Below are 20,610 nucleotides of genomic sequence, written 5' to 3'. Positions count from 1 at the left end.
TATAAAGCATAATGAAGGAAGAAGTAGAAAGATATGAACGGAAGGAAATAAGATGAATTAATTTAGATGCGCGACTTTGACAATTCAGAAGTTGAATGTTTGATGGTTTCTTCTTAATTTATTTATTTTTATAAAAATCGATAGCCATACCCGATATGTAGACTGTCACGACATCTTGAGCACAAAGCTCATGAGGGTTGTGACATGTGACTCATAGCATAGTCAATTTCTCCATTTGCATGGAAGCAAAAGGTTTAAATAAAAAAAAAAGAAAGGATAACTGTCCCAAAGGCCCAATCAGATTGATTAATGCAAAATTTCACGACCCTTAGATTGCATAACCAAAGGACATCTATGATCTAACCCACATAAAGATATCATCAGGTGGCGATCACATTGTTGAAGTGGGCATCTGTCAACTGTTCAGATCTGCTGCTCTTTTTAATACTGTATGTTATAAGCTGCAAAGCTTGAGAGCGCAGAGCTCGAGACCATGGAGGAAGAGGAGGAGGAGGAGGAGGACAGGACAAGAACCAAGAAGCAGACGCACGGTTTTGCTCATTAAAAAAACCAGATGATTTCAGGGCCGGATGGGGGGGAATAACAGAACACAGAATCAAATGGGGTCATATTGCAAGAGGGTGATGTCATCTTGTGGATCGGTCTTTGCGCAGAACGTGGCAGATTCCCCCCCCCTACATGATATTCCTGACGCCTACAATTGTTGCTCACGCAGTTCAAGATTGAATCTGCGACCCCCGCAGCGATAGAGATAGAGAGAGAGAGAGAGAAAATCTGATTTTTCAAATTTTGAAGGTGGCCCGGGTAGCTCCCATGGCCGCTCCCAAGGGCCAACTAATAATAATGTTCCTTATCCAAGAGCCCGCGTGCGATGTCCATGAACAGAGGTCGAGTTGCGGAAGTGGTTGGTGGTTCCACCATTTCTCTCTTGCATGCTCAATCGATTGGATCTTTTAAATGGCAAGATGACAAACGGCGAGGAGAAGGAGCGTCTTGTACGAGCAAAAGCAAGCCACTGGTGGGGGCACAAGAGGGGCTTGTCATGACATGGATGAGATGTGATAAGTTAGATCCTTAAGTTTCTTGAATTTATTATGGTTTTCACTGAAGAAGAAAAGGCTGTCGCCTCCGAAGAAGAAGCATAGAGAGAGAGAGAGAGAGAGAGAGTCCCATTTTTCTTTTGTCTGCGTCCTTTCGGTCCCTACAGATTCCCGCTGGAGACGCACAGAGAGAGATCATTGTCTATTTTGAACTGTTATGTCTACTTCTCATGAAATCAGACCCTACTTTTCCTCCATGAAATTATTATATCAATAGTAATGGAGATTGTCGACCTATCATATCTTAATTTGAATACCTAGCTGCATTAACTAAATTTCACACATTCCAAAAAATTATAAAGTAAATCACATGCATTTGGATTGGCTTTCGGATGGCTTATGACCTGCACAATTCAATCCGTCGCCAAAACTAGAATGACAACTTAATTTGGTAGTGCTTACGAGCAAAATCAAGATGACCTTTTTCGTGCTATTATACCAAGAAAATTTGTTCAATAGATCTAACATCGAGTGCACCTCGTAACCCTAGCATCAACTCCTTTCAGATTCCCACTCATCTCCTATTGAAGAAAAGAGAAAATAACACAAACAATCCCTAAACTTTAACTTAATGTGCAATATGATCACTGATTTTTTAATTTGTTCTATATTAAATATTTTCATATAATTTAAAAATCATATTGAACATGTACAAAAAATTCATAGATCATCTTGAACAAATTAAAAATTTAGGAACCACGTTAAATAAATTAAAAGTTCAGAAATCAAATTATATATTGAGTCAAAGTTTAAGGACTATTTATGTCATTATCTCTTAAGAGAAAGCCCAGATAGTCAAGGTTGCAGTGCTTCACCAGACCCAATTTAACATGTGTTCAGGCCGAGCCCGTGCATTTCTAGCTCTTGGTCACGGTTACCACCTGACCACACTTTTGAATGCACTAAAAACAATGCAGCCCAGAAAGAAAATACCTCTGACAGCAACCGAAAAGCTAAGCCAGCATAAAGCAAAGCGCACCAGCATCTGTCATTCATTCATGACATAACCTGTTGATCCACATTCTCCGTGCTTCTTATGAGGTCATGTGTGTTTACAAGGCTTCAAAGAAAGAATATTACACGCAACAATCTTGACTGAGGGGACGAAACTTAAAAGCTTGAATAGGGAAAGACAAAAGGTTATCCTGCATGGATTATTAGAGGGCCTGGCCTTGCAAAATCAGCGAGACGAATGATCGGAATTGCTTGTGTTTCAATTATGCCTTTGAATAAAAAATCAGAAGCGCATTTCAGGCAGTCCAATAAACAATTCAGTCTCGACATCTGAACTTTGGCTGCTTAGGCTGCAAATTCCTGCTTCTTTTGGTTGAACTGATGATGCAGACTGCCATGGCTTTTCCATCTCGCCATACTATCACATTACCAATTCATAAAACGAAGTTTAGTTGGCTGTTAGAGCACAACTAAATTCAGAAAGCAAATGCTAGGAATATGAATGTTGATTCAGAAAAAGTAGTTCACAACATGATTGAAATAAGCGGTTCATATTCAACTGCCCAGCAAGTATCTCTCTCATTTTTTGGTAAACTGACTTTCTAAATAAGTTTTTACATCTCTAACATTTTCCCAACACGACAATAACAACATCAGATTCATTTGATAGAATTGGCACAACAACAGAATGGCATGACAAAGTTCCACAAAGATTGCCACTGGACAGATATTCGACCAACAGTGCTAATTACGGCCAAAAAAGGCCTAGAAGTACGTGTTATTAAAGAAAAAAACGCCATATGACAGTCAATGGGAACACAGAAAGATAAGTTGCAGCAAAGAAGCAATACTAAAACAGGAATACTACTGCTTGCTTTCTCAGTTCTTTTGGCTGAATAATGAAGGGACCCGAAACGAATTGATGCGATTAGATAGAGAGAATAACAATCTTACCTTCTCGCGCAATCTTGAATTTTCTTCTGATAGGAACACCTCCTAGTTGATAAATGAAAGGAGATCAGTCAACTAAATGTTACTTTGACGGAACGGCAGAAAAGTTGAAACCAATTTCTTAAGTACACTACCTTTGCTTTAAGTTGTTCGATTTGCTCCTTGAATAATTGGTCCTGCAAATTATACTCCACATTTTAACTCTCCCCTCCGGACTTAAAACATTCAACCTCAAAATAAGAATAAGTAACTTGCAAGCGACTAATTCTATTCAACATCAATGGTGAACTGTGAACGTATACCTTGTTTGCTCTGATAATGCTCAAGCTTCGCTCCAACTGTCCACTGATCTCCTGAAGTTCATTGACTGAGCATGATCCCAAACCTTGTCCCAAAAACTTCCTAACACATGTTCAGAACTGGTCATCCTAGACATAATCCAGATTATAATACGTGAATTTGGAAAGAGAGTAACTTGAATGAGGATCAGACCGTTTTGAGAGTTCAAGGAGCTCAATCTGCCTTGCCATGTCCACAGCCTCATGCTTCAGATGCTGCATCCAAAGAGAACTTTTTATTCTAGAAAGATGAAACATGGAAAGCTATAATTTTTGCAGTCCATTAACAAAGGGTAAGCCTGCAATTCAAATTTAATTGTGAGTGCTAACTTGATTTAGCCAATCTAATTGAACTCAATATGAAAGTAATTTAAGTTCGACATGGTAATACTTGTCTATATTGTAATTGAACTGAAATGTCTCATAATCTTCTGGAAGAACTCCCGTGTAAGACCTGCCAATAGCAGTGAAACGAGGCCATGTTGTACGAGTAAGAATAGCTGAGATATCTGTCTCTCTCTATCTAAGTGTCCAAGAATCCTCTTTCAGACATCTCGACCAATCCCGTGGAAGAAAGGGTTATATATATGAAAATGCTTATACAGGAGACTTCTAGGATATGCTCAGCTGCTGCAATTCTATCTCGATCTCACCCTTAAAGCATTATGAAGATTACAACTTAATCCCCGCCTTCTTTAGTGATTACACTTTGCACCGTTTAATATGAAAATGAGAACCTACGTTTTCCACCTTTTACCTAATAATCTGTAGCCGAGTTTAACAGTTCATTCCTTGTATTAAGATGGAATGCACCGTGTATGATGCTCCATTTCATTACAGGAAACGGTAGTCTTACAGTTTGGTCAGGGTGATCTATTACTACATAAACAAGCTTCCCAGATTATGGTGCAAACTTGAGGTCTTTAAATTAGAAAGAGTAGCCTCATTATGGTTAACTTTTGATGATTTAGGTAATCATACCGTAAATAATCATTTTCCCTAAAAGTTAAATGCCAAGAAATCAGACCACAATATACATCTGATACATTTTCTAGCGCTCCTCCTCATGTGTAAGCTAAACTTATGTGATCAAGAAGTAAATGTAATGTAACCACACTGACCAGATCATTAGATAATAGAAGAAAATAACAAGAAAACTACCATAATAACTCAATAAGAGCGAGCATACGATTGATGATTTGAACTCTTGATGCTTGCTCTATTATCAGGTAATTAACTTTTCCTGAAAAATTAAGTTGTCAAAAGCGCTCAAAGCATATCTTTTAATGTGCGAATGTGAAATGACCATTTTCCTATAAAATTTAAACTAATAAGTGCATGTATAAATACTTCCCTTCATGTGTAAGTTGAACCTTATACGAAATAGAATATATGGACATAATCACCTCAAATCACAGCCGAAGTAAGAAGGAATGTTGTGAAACAAAAAGAATAAAAACAACAGACTGCTAAGATTAAAATTCATGACCTGCACCTTGACATTATGTCAAATAACCACTTTCTTAAAAGTTTAAGCTATAAGGAAAAAACCCACAATCTAGTACACTTATTAACATCATACTAATAGCTTTTGTTTTTCTACTACAGAATCCTGCGGAAATAAAATTCTTTTCTGGCCAGCATACGCAGCAACATCTATAACGGTGGAAGGAAACATCCCCGCATAAGTACGAATTCATCTTTAGAGCTTTGAAACCATTGTTCTTTTCAAAATGCACAATCAGGGTGAAGGATGGTTCGCCCAATAGGCTTGGAAATTACAACAGCAACGGAGTAATTCTTCTACTTGACTAAAGAACACGTTTCAAGTGTAACCTGCTTGTTAATAGGAACTACACTTTGCCCCATTGAAGGTGCTTATCAAAGGTCAATTATCCTGTCAACTTACTATTGAAGTCATAAGACAGTTGGTTAGGACACATAGACCACAGTTAAAATATAAAGATCAGGTGGAAAGCACTTTTCAACGGGGATAAAAATGCAGCCATCTGAATGCTCACTGAATTGTGGCCCAGCTGCAGTTACTGCACTGTTGTTTTCTAAATTTTTCCTACATATATCGTTTTCAAACTGCAGTTTGATAATGCATAGAGAGAGAGAGAGAGAGAGAGAGAGAGAGAGAGAGAGAGAGAGAGAGAGAGAGAGAGCTAACCAGCATATATTGCTCCATGTTGGCCTTTTTTGCCATATCTTCTTTTGCATATTGACGATATCGCTCTATAGTATTTTGCATGCTGAAACATCACGAGTATGGTCAACCCTCAGAAAACCAATTTCTACAGGAGACTGATTAGATGAAATTGTCCAATCTAAACGTATAATTTCCCCGAAAAACAAAAATCTAGAGTTGGACGATCTTCAATGATATGTGCTCCGAGCTTAAATTGAAAACATTACCAAATAAACTAAACAACGAACATAAGGGATCATCTCTCTCCCCTTTCGTGGGTTGGAAAATGAAGAACTAATTATTCAATCTTTTGAAGTGAAGTATACATTCTAAGTATGACATTTTTGCAGAGTACAGTAACTAAAGCGTTTGCTCCTAGACAGACAAAAAAAGCCATTGGAATTTGGAACTAGTACAATAACTAAACAAGGCAGTTATTCCTATCTGGAAGTGCATGGAGAGCAAAAAACCCATTGGAACTAGTCCATTCGATGTATGCAGTCCAATGCAGACGCCCACGTCCCACCAAAAATATTTCATTATCTACCATACCAAAATGACGTGGATCTACTTTCTTTGAGAAAGATCGAAAGTTTTCTCTATTTTTAGGAAATTCAAAAACCATGTCAAAAAGCAAAGTGATGTAGAATCAAAGTACTATGAAGCGACAAGGCACCGAGTACAGCTCCAATAAGTTCATCAAGTTCTCTGGAGATCGAAGGCATTCATAATCAACTAACTATTGGTTATGCCCAGAGCAAAATGGAGTTGTACAAAGGAAAAATAGAACCATCATGAAGACGAGATCCATGTTAAATGAGAAAGGACTTCCTAACTTGTTTTGGACCTACACTCCGGCATACCTGTTAAATGGATGTCCAATTAAAGCAATCATAAAGCATGGAGCAGACAGAAGCCTTCAGCGAAGCATCTAAAGGTTTTCGGCTATATTTACTACATCAATGCCCCTATTCAAAAGAGGAACAAACTCGACGAGAAGACTGAAAAGAATATATTCCTTGGCTACAGCAATTAATCTAAGGGCTATCAATCGACATTCTAAAAACTAAGAAGCTGATGATTAATACAGACATCGAGTTAGACGAGAATGCTGTCTGGAACTGGAAAGAAGAGAAGATCGATAAGTATGTCACCTTACCAGACATACCACCAGCACGTGAGGAGACAATAACATAGAGAAAATGGAATGTCAGATTCCTCCACTCAAGACGTAACACCGCCATACTCTCAGAGCGCGATGCAAGAAGAGTCTACTCCAGAGTGTCCTATACTAAGAGTACAATCTCTTAGAAGACTTTACGAAACATGCAACTTTACGGCCTAAGAACCAGAAAACTATGAAGAAACTTCCAAAGAAAAAGTATAGATAAAAGCTATGGAAGAAGAAATAGAGATGATTGAGAAAAGTGAAACTTGGGAGCTCGTCGATTGCCCCAAAGACAGATCATTGGCGCCAAATGGGTGCACAAGACAAAACTAATTGCAAATGGGTCAATTCAGAAGCATAAGACAAGACTCATGGTGAAAGGATACTTACGACAACCAAGTATCGACTAAAACGAAACTTTCACTCCTTTGACTCGCCTCGACGCTATTCGGACTCTCATAACCTTAGCAGCACAAAAGAAATGGAAGATACATCAACTGGATGTAAAGTCACCACATCTAAATGGATATCTTCAAGAAGAAGAATATGTGGAACAACCACTAGGCTTTGTCGCCAAAAAGTATAGAAAAATTCTAAAGCTCCAAAAGGCCCTCTATGGATTAAAGCAAGCACCACGAGTATAATATGGCAGAATCGACGAATACTTCACCAAGGTTTCATGAGGAGCATGAGCAAGCCAACCCTTTACATCAAGACCCTAGGTAAGTCTAAATTCTTATCGTTTCTCTATATGTAGATGATCTCATATATACAGGGAATAATGATAAAATGATTCAAGAATTCAAAGAAGAAATAATGAAGACATTCGAGATGACGGACTTGGGCTTGATGCACTACTTCCTCGGCAACAAGATTGACCAAAATGAAGAGTCTTCATTTCTCAAAAGAAATATGCTAAGAACCTCTCGAAGAAATTCAAAATGAACTATTGCTAAGCGGTTGCTACACCCATGACAAACCATGACAAATGAAAAGCTACTAAAAGAAGAAGATGGGGCAGAAAAAGCTAACGTTTACCTCTATAGAAGCTGCATTGGCAGCCTATTGTATCTCACTGCAACACGGCCAGACATCATGGAAGCAACAAGTCTACTGTCACAATTCATACAAAACCCAAGCCAAATCCCAAGAGAATCCTAAGGTATTTATGAGGTACTACAAATTATGGTATTTGGTACCGGCCAAGTGCAATGGCCAAGCTCCTCGGTTCCAGTCACAATGACTGGCAGACTCAGCTGATGATAGGAAGAGTACTACCTGCTATGCATTCACACTAGGATTTGGAATGTTTTATAGGCGTCCAAGAAGCAAGACCTAGTAGCTCAGTCTACTATAGAACCGAATATGTCGCAACCACTATGACCATCAGTCAAACACTTTGGTTTCAAATAAGACATTGGAGAAGTTCCGGCGGGATCGACTCTGATATTTGGAGACATCAAGTATGCAATCCCTATCTTGAAAAATCCGGTCTTTCATGGAAGAATTAAAAATATCGACATCAAATATCACTTCATACATGAAGAGTCGCTGACATATTTACTAAAGCGCTACCGCCCGCCAAGTTCGAAACATAGAGTATCACAAAAATTGGATCAATGAGGAGTTTGAAAATAATCGATCTAATTTCTAGAAAATCTAGCATGCATAAGGTTTCTGTAGAATTCTCTAGTGTGTTTTAGATGTGCGGCAAGTTTACTTAACAGTCGAGAACTCTAGCTATAGAGTCACCATGTCTAAGTCGGTGAAAAGAGTAAAAAATGGTGGCTTTTGAGTCAGTGGAAGGCTATAGATCTAGGATCTCTTCTGCTGGTTTATACGTGGAAAAACTAGTTTCAAACCTCCCATACACCAAGCTTTGTAAAATCACATTTCATTGTTTCTTTCTTTCAAGCTCCTTCCCAACCATTCCACCGAGTTGCCTTTTTACAAAAGGGATAATTGCATTGGAAGTCTTAAAACTTGTCACGAAAGTGCAATTGAGTTTTAAAATTATAAAAAAGCGCAATTAAGTCCTAAAACTTATCACGGAAGTGCAATTGAATCCTAAAACTTTCAAAAAATGCAATCAAGTCCTAAAACTTGTCAAATTGGTACAATTAAGTCCTTCCGTTGATTGTACTTTTGAAAGTTTTAATACTCAATTGCACTTTTATGATAAGTTTTAGGACTTGATTGCACTTTTTGAAAGTTTTAGAACCCGATTGCATTTTCGTGACAAGTTTTAGGACTTCCAGTACGCTTATCCCTTTTACAAATCCAAATAATTAACCTTGCTTATCCAAACTTCATACATAAACAACCAAAAACTAACAGTTTTGTTAACGACCTAGCAAAATATATTTGACATATTGGAGAATTTGAATTTTGCTTGTCCTTCTCCATTCAATTTTTAGTTTAGGTAAAACCAGAAAAGTGTCGACTCTCATATCTAGAGGACTTTGATGAGGTCTGGAAAATGCCCCACTTGTAGAAATGCCATACTCTAGTTTCCCGAAATTTTGCAAATCGGTTTTAGTATACATACCATTGCTTCACACAGTATTGCTACCAAGAACGGGTTTAATCACACGCTTGAAAACTTAATCAATTGCCTCAACTGACTTCTTTCTCTCAAATGAAAAAAAATGAATCTAGACTATGATCATAAGGGCACTAAACAAGAGTATAGCAGTGTTTACGTATCATTAAACATAGGAGAAACCTCATTCATAAGCCTGTCTTTTTGCCAAAGTGGACATCATTTATAAGCTGATAAGAGTAGTTTTGGTAGGTACTGATTTGCAATTGCATAGAGTCGGGAGCTTACCGTAAGTCCAGGAAACAAAACAAAGAAATGAGATGTTATATGCATGTTCTTGGAGTCCTTAACGTCATATCATGTGTGATTTTTTGTAAGACAATTATCATTTTTGTTCAAGAAAAGACAGCTTGAGATTAGCATGTCTAGGTAAAGTGGATATGGCTCAATGCAGAATAGGACGATAGAAACTTGATTGAAATGGGTTGGACATGCAAAATTACCGCCATCAGATGCTCTTGTGCATAGATGATTTCATGGAGAGGATGTACATTAGAATGGAGCATAGAAAGACAGATGTTGATCGCAATACTTTAAGAATATAGAGTACTAAAGTGTCAGCTTACATGGGCGGTGAATGTACTCTCCTAGCTCTTTCTTGCCATGTTAACTTTTTACTCGATCAAGAGTCATGACTCATGAGGAAGTGCAAAACGCGTTCTTTCCATATGCTGTGATATTAAATAGATGTGTGAAAACGGAGGAACTCTAGAGGCACAATCTATCTTAAACAGCAATCTGTACCCTGCTTTTTGCAGTTCACTATCGCGAGCAAGCAACAACTAAATGTGGGAGAAAAAGAAAAACACTACACTGTACCAACTTGGGAGGATCTTACCTATGTACTTGATCATTCAACTCTTTTTATGTTGTTCTTTATGTTTTAAGGATGTACTAATTCTTGATTCACTAAGATATACATACAAGGGGAATCCAAACTTCCAATGCGATAGTTCATTCAACTCCAGTGAAAAACGAAGCTAATTATCCAAAGAGGTCAGCCACGGCAGAAGCAAATTGATGACCATTGAGTGTATATGAGACATCATAGCTGCGATGCAAATCAAGAACATGGAAGGGGTAACTTGCGTGGTGAGATTTTAAAGCCTGTTGAAGTGCCTCGAGATTTTTTTTTCCCCAAACCTTCTTGATTATTCTCGTTTTGTGGACTTTGCTATGACTTCATTTCGGTAAACTTCTGGTTTTCACTGACCAGTATAGTTGACTGTGAAAATGAAACTGACTGTTAAATCCACTGTCAATGTCATTGAAAATCTCGACATATTCCTCTAATTGATTTATCATACCCAGAAGCTCCTCTCTCAATTCCTGGCTTTTACTTAGTCCTTCTCATCGTCGTCTATTGATAATTACTATCAAACGTTTTACATTAAAAACTGAAACCCCTGCCAAAAAAGAAAAGCACAATTCCTAACTGTTTTTCTGGAAACCATGACACAAGACCTGCTATAGAATATGAGGTGTTTATGGTATGCAACAGCGCATTACATACTGTTAGAGTCTCTTGTTAGACAAACATGAGCATACAGACGTTAGGAATGTCTAGACCACAACACTCCAACATTTGAGCATGCTATGTGACAGTTTTCAAAATTTGCTCTTTATATAGAGATGGAATGGAACATGACCTTTAATGATGCCAGTGTAGAATTCTCACGAATAATCAATACTAAGAGTATCGACTGATCAGCGATTTAGATATTTGGCAAGAAAAGATGCCAGAAATGGAACCATGTGATAACTTAGGCTATATACATAAACCTCAGAAAACCTAACTTATACACAACTATCATAGCTTGTAATTCTAGAATCAACCTCCATATACCGTTAGATAAGTTGAATAGACAGTCCATTCTGATTTTCAGACACAGAAAACATGACTCTTGCAAGAAAAGGAGAACAATCTTGGGAAGGAATCAACAAAGACACAAGTTCTGTTAAACCAAAAGACCAATAGTCTTGCCAATTTTTACGAGTCAAACAACCCTCTGTGCTGAACTTCAATTCAACCAATGTAAACTCCATAGGGATCATTGTTGGAAAAGGAAAAAGTAACTCCATGGCGGAAATAGTACTCAGATAACAGCGTTTGCATGCGCAGCTTCATATATGTAGGATTATATGCAGAAACAGCGGTGATTTAAGCTCCAGATGAATGTGACTGCACCAATTTTGATTTATACGATATCATATGAAGTACATAGCACAAAATTAAACTTTTGAACGCACAAGCAGGTTAAGATCGCTAATTTGAGGAGCGTATCTGGGAAAAATCACCTGCAGCATCATATATGTAGTGTAAAAAAGCTTTTTTTATTTTTCTGAAAGAGAAAAAGTTCACCACGTCAGTGCAGCGCAGTAGGTACTATAGACGAGTAGTGGCGAATTGGGGGGAGTCATCAAAAAAAATTGAAAAACGAGACATCATCGTACACTAGACTCTAACTGGTGCAAGTACCAATACCTAGTTCCATTTTCAGACATTCATTAAGTTTCCCAAGTTCTTTGTTCACAGCCTAAAAATGCAAATATGAAAAAGCATTCAACTAAAATAAGAAATCTAACAAAAACACTACATTGCTTGGATGAAAATGAAATGTTTGAGACGTACTTGGAGCTTGAGAACTCATAAAGTCTTCCTCTCTGAGAGAAGCTGATGACCGCGATTTCGGCATCGCATAAAACCGACAGCTCGTAAGCCTTCTTCATCATCCCGTTCCGGCGCTTCGAGAAGGTGGCTTGCCTGCTCGTTGCTTTCTCTATTCGCTTCATCTGAATTTTGCCTCTCGCCATGTTCCTGAAAAGGACTAAGGTGAAAATAAGCCACATAACCCATCTCACAAAATAACCCTACGAATCTCTCGACAACACTTTCACCTAAAATACGTGAAAATTTGCTGCTGCTGAAGAAAAATCTTGCTCTTGAGGCCAAGACGAGAGTGTCTCTCTCGCTCTACACGAAAATGGAAATAACCCAGAAACCCCAAACTATTTACAGGTTCAAAATCATGCACATCCTGTCAAATTTGTCATCAAGAGTGAGGGAAGCATCAGAAAGAACAGTTATGGCCGATTGCAGAATAACCCACAAAGAGAGAGAGAGAGATAGGGAAGATCTTTCTTTTGGATTCTTGATGTGTCAATCTCTTTGCTGGGAGACCACAAACACTACTGGAATGTTTTTTATAACATATTCAAGTATTCGCTATCCTCGCTCTTATCTACTTCAAGCTCCCACCCACAAAATGGGAGAAAGAATAATGAACCCACGAAGAGGAAAAGAACGAAAGAATACGAGAAAGTGGGAAAATAGGAGTCCAAACAAGCGAAAATATTGAAACAAATGGAGCAAGAAGAATCAAAACAGGATGGACTTGTCTCCTTTTGGCAATGTTTAAGAAACAAAGAGTAAAGATGGGGGGAGAGAGAGAGAGAGCGAGAGAGCGACATTACATATTGGGTTTTCACTGGGAAAGGACGGAACAAAAAATGAAAAAAAAGAAAGAAGTGGTTTCAGGACAAGACTTACGCAAGCTCCAGAACAAGGAGGAGAAGGAATAAAGAAATGGGAAATCATAACATAAATTCATATAGGGCTCGTCTACGTATCGTACAATGATGTGCGGGGTGAGCCAATGCCCTCTTGACAGCTCACAACGCCCCACGTTCACCTCGACCAATCGCTACGCACCTCGTCATGGGGCTCGCCTTGGTTGGCGAGTCAGCTCCAACCTACTCCTCCTTTGCCCTCCCTTCTTTGCTGCCGAAATGGTCTCTTCTTTCTTCTCACTTTTCTATTTTTGGGTCAAAAGAAGATTTCATTACTAACTTGAAGTATGCAGCAGCGCAATAATAATTACTGAACTTTCGTGTGAATACCGTAAAATGGGCTATCTGGGGAACCAACCACTGCTTCTTGTCACCGGAAATTTGTTTGCTGAAAAGAAATGAATGAGATAGAAGTAGAACGGCGAGAAGAAGTGTGAATTGCAAAGAGAATGGGAATATGACAGGCCGAATTTTAGTTTCCGGAAAATACTTAGATCTCAGTGTCCAGTATCTTCTAAAGCAGAAGCATGAGGAGGCAGAAATCAAGAATACATTTGAACATATAACTATAATGAGCTTTTTGGCCAAATAAATTAATGCGGCGTCTTATGTTCTATTATCAACACAATCTTTTCGGGTATTTGAGAATTCTCTAATCTCCGCATAGGTTTCCTTTGACTAAATCAAGAATGCAAACTTAACTCAAAAATGTGTGAAAAACCATTATGTCCATAACATCGCGCAAACCGCAAATTACGGGATCAAAAAGATGAAAACAAGAAAAGACTCGTTCCATGAAAAAGGTTAATGCTTGTTTACTGTCATGCGAGCTACTTTGCTGGCAAGAGTTGATCATAAGCAGAAATTAACGTATTTTATGCGTATATGGGTTGAATTCTCTGTTGACTACAGCAATGCGAGTCAAGTCATTTCTTGGACGCTGCTGGAAGCGGATGAATTTATCAGGTTGACTTAGATCACGGGACTAATTTATGGTCTACCTGCGCAAGTAGCACATGGCCTCCAACTTTGAGGGGGTAATAGATAATTGGGCGTGGTGACCGGAACTAACTTGATTGGTCGTTGCTTCAGCTGGACTGGCCACTGGTTGGTCTAGGTTTTTGCCTTTCCCGATCTCCAGTAACTTGGGATTTGCCGAAGCGAAGTGGTGGGACCCCCACGTGTCTTCTCACTTTTGGGTTCCCACATCGAAACCGCCCGCTCTTTTTCAATCAACTTTTTCTTCATTGGTAAAAAATAGGAAATTCACTTTATCAATACATGATGGGTTCTGATGATGTAGACGCCTGCCATGCTTTATTTTTTTTGGTTTATCGAAACTCATTGGTGATCTCTCCCTCTCAAACGACCAATGGGGTCATGCAAATGCAAGAATAATGCTCGTATCTTCAAAATTTCAGAATGTTTTTCTAGAGAAATATTTAGATTGACATACACATGGGGATAACATATCAATCGAAGGTGAGATGTAAATACATGTAGCGCTAAATAGAATGAGATTCGAGATGCATGGACATTAATGAATGATTGATTGCACCGTTATATCATTGCTTCATAGTGTATCAGTCATCTAAAATGCTTTCTCTTCTTTTCGTGATTAGTTTAGAAACAAACTTGAAACATGTGGCAAATGGTATAATGGTGGAAAAAGGAAATCTCTTTTTTCAAAAATGCGATATGAGCTTAAATTTGATTTTTCAAGGAATTCAATTGATTGGCAAAATAGCGAGCAAGGGTTAATGGTGCTAGCAACCCCCAACATTACCGTAAGAAAAAACATATCCACTACGACAAACCAGCACAAAAACATATACAAAATTCGAGAACGTTTGTAGTCTTGAGTTGTACGAGAGAAAAAATATATACAAAATTGTTAGGCTTGCTAACCGGCAAGTTAGGGTTAAAATGTTGTAGTCTCTCATTGGGAAGAGCTCTCTCTACCCATGGTTTAGATTTGTCAAAATAGGTCATAAATCCATTTTTTAACCCATATTTGATGAGCTAGATTGTTATATGAATTAGTTATATTTAATAAATATGTCATAAATGAGTGAAGACTCGACTCTATGGGTTATCAATGGATTTAATATGAGTGTTAAGCTAAGTAGCACCGACACGCGACACGCGACATGGCACGACATGACACGCGACACATTATTTCTCAAAAATACAGAATTCCGACACGTTGCGACACGTTGTATATAAAAAGTAAATTTTTATACATTCATGATAAATTAATTTGATTCAAATCCATAAATAAATAAATAATAAGAAAAAAGGAGCCTAAAATGAATTTACAGTAAAAACATTAAGCCACCATTTGTTAATATAATTCATTGTTTCAATTTAACAAATTCAACTACATTCAATTCCAATAATCCATAAAACTTGGAGAAAATAAAATAAGCAATCCACAAACCACCATCAAATTTAACATTTAACAAAAACAAAAAAACAAAAAAAGCAATCCACACTTGATCATCCCTCCGGGGGATCACAACCAGAGGAGGCAAAGGCCTCTTCGAAAAGAAACATACATCTGAAGGTACAAAAAGAAAAGGGGCAAAAGGGGAACGACGTCGGCTGCGACGGTGGTGGTGGGGTAACGAGGAGGCGACGTCAGCGGCGGAGGATACCCTCTGGCGAAATATCGCTGGTACCCCTCGAAGGGAGGTTGAGGCGGCAGCGGCACAGGCCCTGGGTAGGCCTCGAGCGGCGGCGCCGAAGGGTAATTTGGTGGCGGGTGGGGAGCAGACGGTACCCAGCGAAAAGCGAGATGCAAAACGTTCAAGAAAAGCAATCACGGCGGAGGAAAGGATCTTGAGGAGATCCGGCGGAGGAAAGGGTCTTGAGGAGCTATGCGGAGGAAAGAAGCTTAGGGCAAACAGAAGTAATCGAGCTTTCTCTGCTTTTCTTTTTACTTTTTTTACTTTTTTTTATAAATTTACATTTTGACCCCTAAATTTTTTGGAAATTTGTAAAATTAACCCCGTGCGTGTCGAAAATCGCGTGTCGGATTCCCGACTCGGGTGTCGCCGACGTGTCCGACGTGTTGACCGCGTGTCGGATCTCCGGCACGCGTTGACCGCATGTCCAACCATGTCGGCCGCATGTCCGAGCGTGTCGGAGCGTGTCGGACATGCGACACGTGTCGGACACCGATTCAGAAGCTCAAATAGCGTGTCGGTGCTTCCTAGGTGTTAAGTGGATTCACAACTTACTTAGACCCAACCCATCTCTCTGACTTTCTCTTGCTCTCACGTTCGTTCACTTCATGCTTTCATCTTAATTCAGATATGAGTTTTCCTAAATTTGATAAAATATAAAAGCATTTTAACAATATAGGTCAGGTTGGGTTTAATTCACTAAATTTGTATTTGTATCGAAATTGGTCAATTTGGGGCGAACTTTTTTTTAACCGACACCCACCCATTTGATAGGTTTACCATGGTGGTAGTTCCTCTACATAAACCCTAAAACCTTTCTTAAACCCTAGCAATCATGATTCTGAAATACCCATTACCATTCTCGCCCAATTATAGTTGATTATGCTCCCTTTGTTTAGCATCGGTGATTGTCTCCTCCTTATTTCCCCTCCTAATCTAGCCTAAATTAGTTGAATCAGTGTCGCAACCCTTGACCCTTCTTGAGCAGGGTTCAGGGAAGCTAGTTTAATGGTAATGTCGAAAGTGGATCAACGGTCCTCAATTGATGCTAGTTCTCCCAAATCCTTATCTCGCAAGATGGTGGGTTTTGTCATTTTAGTTGATTAGCTTACGAGAGTTATATCCTAATTTGAGATCGCCACTAGCTTTTTAGGAGCCGGCTAGAAGATAAGTGAAATACGAGATAATATCGCACTTCTTACGCAACTAGTGTGACATTCCGAATTTCGACCGATTTTTGGGATTTATAAAACGTGTAATTCGTCAGTGTGCTTATAGTAAAATCTCGCCCGGGAACTGATCACTCCCGGTTATTATTTTTAAAATTGAGATTTCACTAGAATCGCACTCGATCGAATTTAGCCGTTATTTAGAGCCCAAACTTTGGTGTCGAATTTCTCGGAGTTCTAGGACGAAATAAATTGGACGGTGTCGATCGGGTCGTGGCCAACATCGAGATTGTCAGAAATAGTGGAAAAGTGAATTTTCGACCGGGTACAAATTTGGACAAGTAGACCTCCCTCGTTATAATTGTGTTTAATTAATTTGGCATTTGTCTCTTATTATATGCGAGGCTCATTTTAGACCGGTAGATTGTTTTCGATTTTGAATTTGGGCCATCGGATCGCATTTAATATTTGAATGAAGTTTTTTTTTTTTTATTATTATCCCCTCTCTCTCTCTTTCTCTCTCTCTCTCCTTCTGCCGCGCCGAAACCCCTTGCCCGCACGTTTCCCCTCTGCTGCGTCTGACCCCCACCCACTCCTTCTCTCTCTCCTTTCTTTTCCCCTTTTTCTTTTCTTTTCCCTTTTTCTTTCTCCCTTTTTCTTCTTCTCCTTCGCTGGCTTGCCCCTCCCGAACGACGACTATTCTGCTGCTCTTTCTTGCTCCCCGACCGACGCCGGCTTGTCCTCGCCGGCCCAGCCACCGTCGCCTCGCGCCGTCGCGCCACCCCAGCTCCTTCCCTTTTTCCTCCCTCCCGACGCCGGCTGTTTCTGGCTTCTGTTTGTGGCCGCGCAACGCCGGCCCGGCCGTGCGCCACCCCCGCCGCCTGGACCTTTTGTCCGCCGCCGGCTAGCACCTCACCGGAACCTACTCCGCCGTCCACCTCCAACCGTCACCGCCGCAATCCCAGCCGCCGGAGCAGCCCCCACAGCGGCTGTCTCCCTCGCCGCGCTCCGCCGGCTGCCGAAACCGAACCGGAAGCCACTGCGGACCGCCCTTGTCGCCGCCGTCGTCCTCGCGTCGTCGCCGGCGTTAGCCGAGTAAGTTAACCCCTAATCCCGTGTTTAGGGCGTTAAACTTGCTTAGGGTAGTTTAATTTATGTTTAGTTTGTGTTAATTGTGGGTTAGTGGTTAATTAATTGTGTTTAGGGTATAAGTTATTGATTAGTTTATTGTTATTGATTATTATATGAAATGTTATTATTTTCGGAATTTAAAAATTATTTTATTAGTTAATAAATTAATTCCGAATTAAATATTAATATTTTATTATTAAATAATTAATTTCCGAAAATTAAATGTTATTATTTTCGGAAAATTTCTAGCGTCAAATTGTGATACCAATGTTGGTTTTCGCCGTATAAGTTGGCGTATTTAGGAAATGATTTGAATGATTTCGATTCGAGGAAATATTTTGACATTTTGGAAAATTAAATTATTTTCGGATATTAGTAATTAATTAATTCCGAATTTAATTTATTGTTATTTCGGAAAATTTTATAATTTCAAATTATGATTTCTAGCTTGAATGTTGGCGATTTTGCCGCGTATTGTCGTATTAAATTGATTTTATGGTAAATTGTTTGATCGAAAGTTTCTGTGGAAAATTTATGAGACTTTTGGAATTAAATTATTTTATTCTGTTATGCCAAGTAATGTTAGTGATACTTTGTGGTTGATATTCGTGTTTGATATCGAAGATTGAAAGAATTGATTGACTGTTTGCATGTGTGGCCACTTGGTATTATTGTATGACATCGAGGAGAGCACGATTCATGTATGCATGGGCTAATTGAGAAGATAATAATTGGCCGGAATGCTTGTGTGCTCGTGTGGTCACACGTTAAAGCCGTCTTGCTGTGTATCGCTTGACGTTGCCCGATTTATCGGATGCCTGGGGATAATCTGGAGTGCCGATACCCCGGATGCCTTGTCGCGGCCCGAGGCCGGACTCGATGCTCCTTACGGGATACCATCTTACTGTGTATCGTTTGATGTTGCCGTATTGGAATGCCGTCATCCTGTGTATCGTTTGACGTAGCCGTGCCCGACGGGGCGGGACGGAGCCCGGTTTTTACCGGTAGACCGCCATCTTGCTGCGTATCGCTTGATGTGTGGTGGCCCCGAGGGGGCGTAATAATTGGAATACGTGTGATGCATAGTGCTTGATTATGGGGTAGAAACTGCTAGGCATGGTATGGGACGTGCCCAAGCGGGTTTTGCCTTATAATCGAGACACGCGCGACTGTGTTGCATTAATGCATGGAAAATCTCGTTAAATGCTTCGAGTATGTGACATATGCATTTCATCAACGTGTGTACCAAGGCGAGGTGAGGATGCCTGTGGTTGTTAATGATGTTGTTGTCGCCGTTTCGCCTGTTTAGGGACCCCCGTGCGAGTTGGCCTCCTAAGCGGGGCTTAGGCCGTTAACTTATTGAGATTTTATCTCATTTGTTGTTGTTAAAACTTTTTCAGGACCTTAGCTTGTCGTTGCTTCTTATGCGGTGTGGAGTACCGCGGTTTTTGGTTGGTCCTTGAGGGTTAGGCCTGGAAGCTGATCTTTTGGATGGAGTAGATTAACCCTAACCTTTGTCTTTTGCTGGCTTTTGTGAAAACGCCCGGAGTGGGCCTGTAAGTATGTTCCCAGGGGTTAATCAAGTGATTATTAAAATGGCTGTTGTTATGTCTGGTTTTCCTCTGCTATCCCTGATTTAATTATTGTCTGGCGATTGTTGTGTTGGTTATCGTTTCCGCTTGCGTAATTCAAAGATAAAAAGAAAAGGGTCGGCGACGAGTCCTGGGTCGTCGCATCATAACGACCATAGCGGGATGTCGTGCGCCCGCGGGGTTCGGGGCGTGACATCCCCGTCCGAATTGGTATCAGAGCAAGGTCAGCTCGATCCAAGTTCGGTCGAGACCTGGAGTGATAAGGTGCGATGGGTTTTGGGATAGTAAGTTAGGAAAACATTATGTGTCTGTGCTTGGTTATTAGATTTCTTGTTTGTCAACGGATTGTTTATGGTTCCTAATTCATTTTTGGAATTGGGAAGCAAGGAGGTTTAGGGATGAGTTAAAGCCCGATATTAAGACCCACTGGTGCCCCAGAATTTGAAGGATTATGATGAGTTGTATGAGAGGGCACAGTTAATTGAAAGGAACCTGGCTGAGACGGCAGCCTCGTCTAGATCATGGTTTGTGCCAAACAAGGATAATCATTGGATTGGGAAGAAGTTGATGACAGGGAATAGGTTTCCCAGCCCTCCTAACGAGAAAGGTAGTATGAGGAAATTGACATTCAATTCAAATGGTGTGTGCCGCTTTTATCATAGGAGCCGTGGATCAGCCCCGTGCTTAGGGAAGACGGGAGCTCGCTTAAGATGTAGCTAGCACGGCCACCATGTAAGAGACTGTCCATAACAAGCCGCAGGAGCGCATGGACCAGTGCAGCAGGTAGGACAACCTGCTAGGAATGTCTCACCAAACCTGTTGATCCGACCCCAAATATAAGGAAGGGTCTATGCTGTCGCGAGGAAGGAGGCGGAAGACTCGCCTACCATAATTATAGGTATAGTCTCGTTACACAACCATGCTGCTTACGCTTTGTTTGATCCTGGATCTACGCCTTTGTTGTGGCTAAGCAATTTGTGGACTTAGTGGGGTTAAATCCGAAATTACTGAGAGTGGTCTATAGTATTTCTGCCCCTTTAAAGGATAGCGTAGTGTCCGCAGTTGGTTGTGCTAGTTGTAAGTTATCTGTTGGTGGTCGTAAAGACAACATAGATTTAATTATTTGGACGATATTT

General features: G+C 39.9%; 1 protein-coding gene across 3 annotated transcripts; it reads right to left on the bottom strand.

Annotated features, from left to right (window-relative positions):
• Window positions 1-2,085: 2,085 nt before the first annotated feature.
• LOC115690955 (MADS-box protein SOC1-like) lies at window positions 2,086-12,764 on the bottom strand. Of its 3 annotated transcripts, XM_056303078.1 has the most exons (9): window positions 12,224-12,764; window positions 11,958-12,143; window positions 7,114-7,186; window positions 5,538-5,619; window positions 3,519-3,580; window positions 3,329-3,428; window positions 3,161-3,202; window positions 3,030-3,071; window positions 2,086-2,493 (listed from the first exon to the last, which is right to left on the bottom strand). In XM_056303078.1, exons 2-9 carry the CDS (start codon window positions 12,019-12,021, stop codon window positions 2,359-2,361), a joined length of 600 nt encoding a protein of 199 aa, XP_056159053.1. In that variant the 5' UTR covers window positions 12,022-12,143; window positions 12,224-12,764; the 3' UTR covers window positions 2,086-2,358. The 3 variants fall into 3 exon arrangements, with proteins under 3 accessions (XP_056159053.1, XP_030473323.1, XP_056159052.1); XM_030617463.2 differs by lacking the exon at window positions 7,114-7,186 and having other exon boundaries at window positions 12,224-12,757; XM_056303077.1 differs by lacking the exons at window positions 3,161-3,202; window positions 7,114-7,186 and having other exon boundaries at window positions 12,224-12,759.
• Window positions 12,765-20,610: the final 7,846 nt, after the last annotated feature.

Source organism: Syzygium oleosum, unplaced genomic scaffold (assembly GCF_021117445.2).
Source record: "Syzygium oleosum isolate NSW1041296 unplaced genomic scaffold, Sole_v2.1 Sole_v2.25, whole genome shotgun sequence".
NCBI lineage: Eukaryota > Viridiplantae > Streptophyta > Magnoliopsida > Myrtales > Myrtaceae > Syzygium > Syzygium oleosum.
This window is presented reverse-complemented; position numbering and strand designations above follow the sequence as displayed.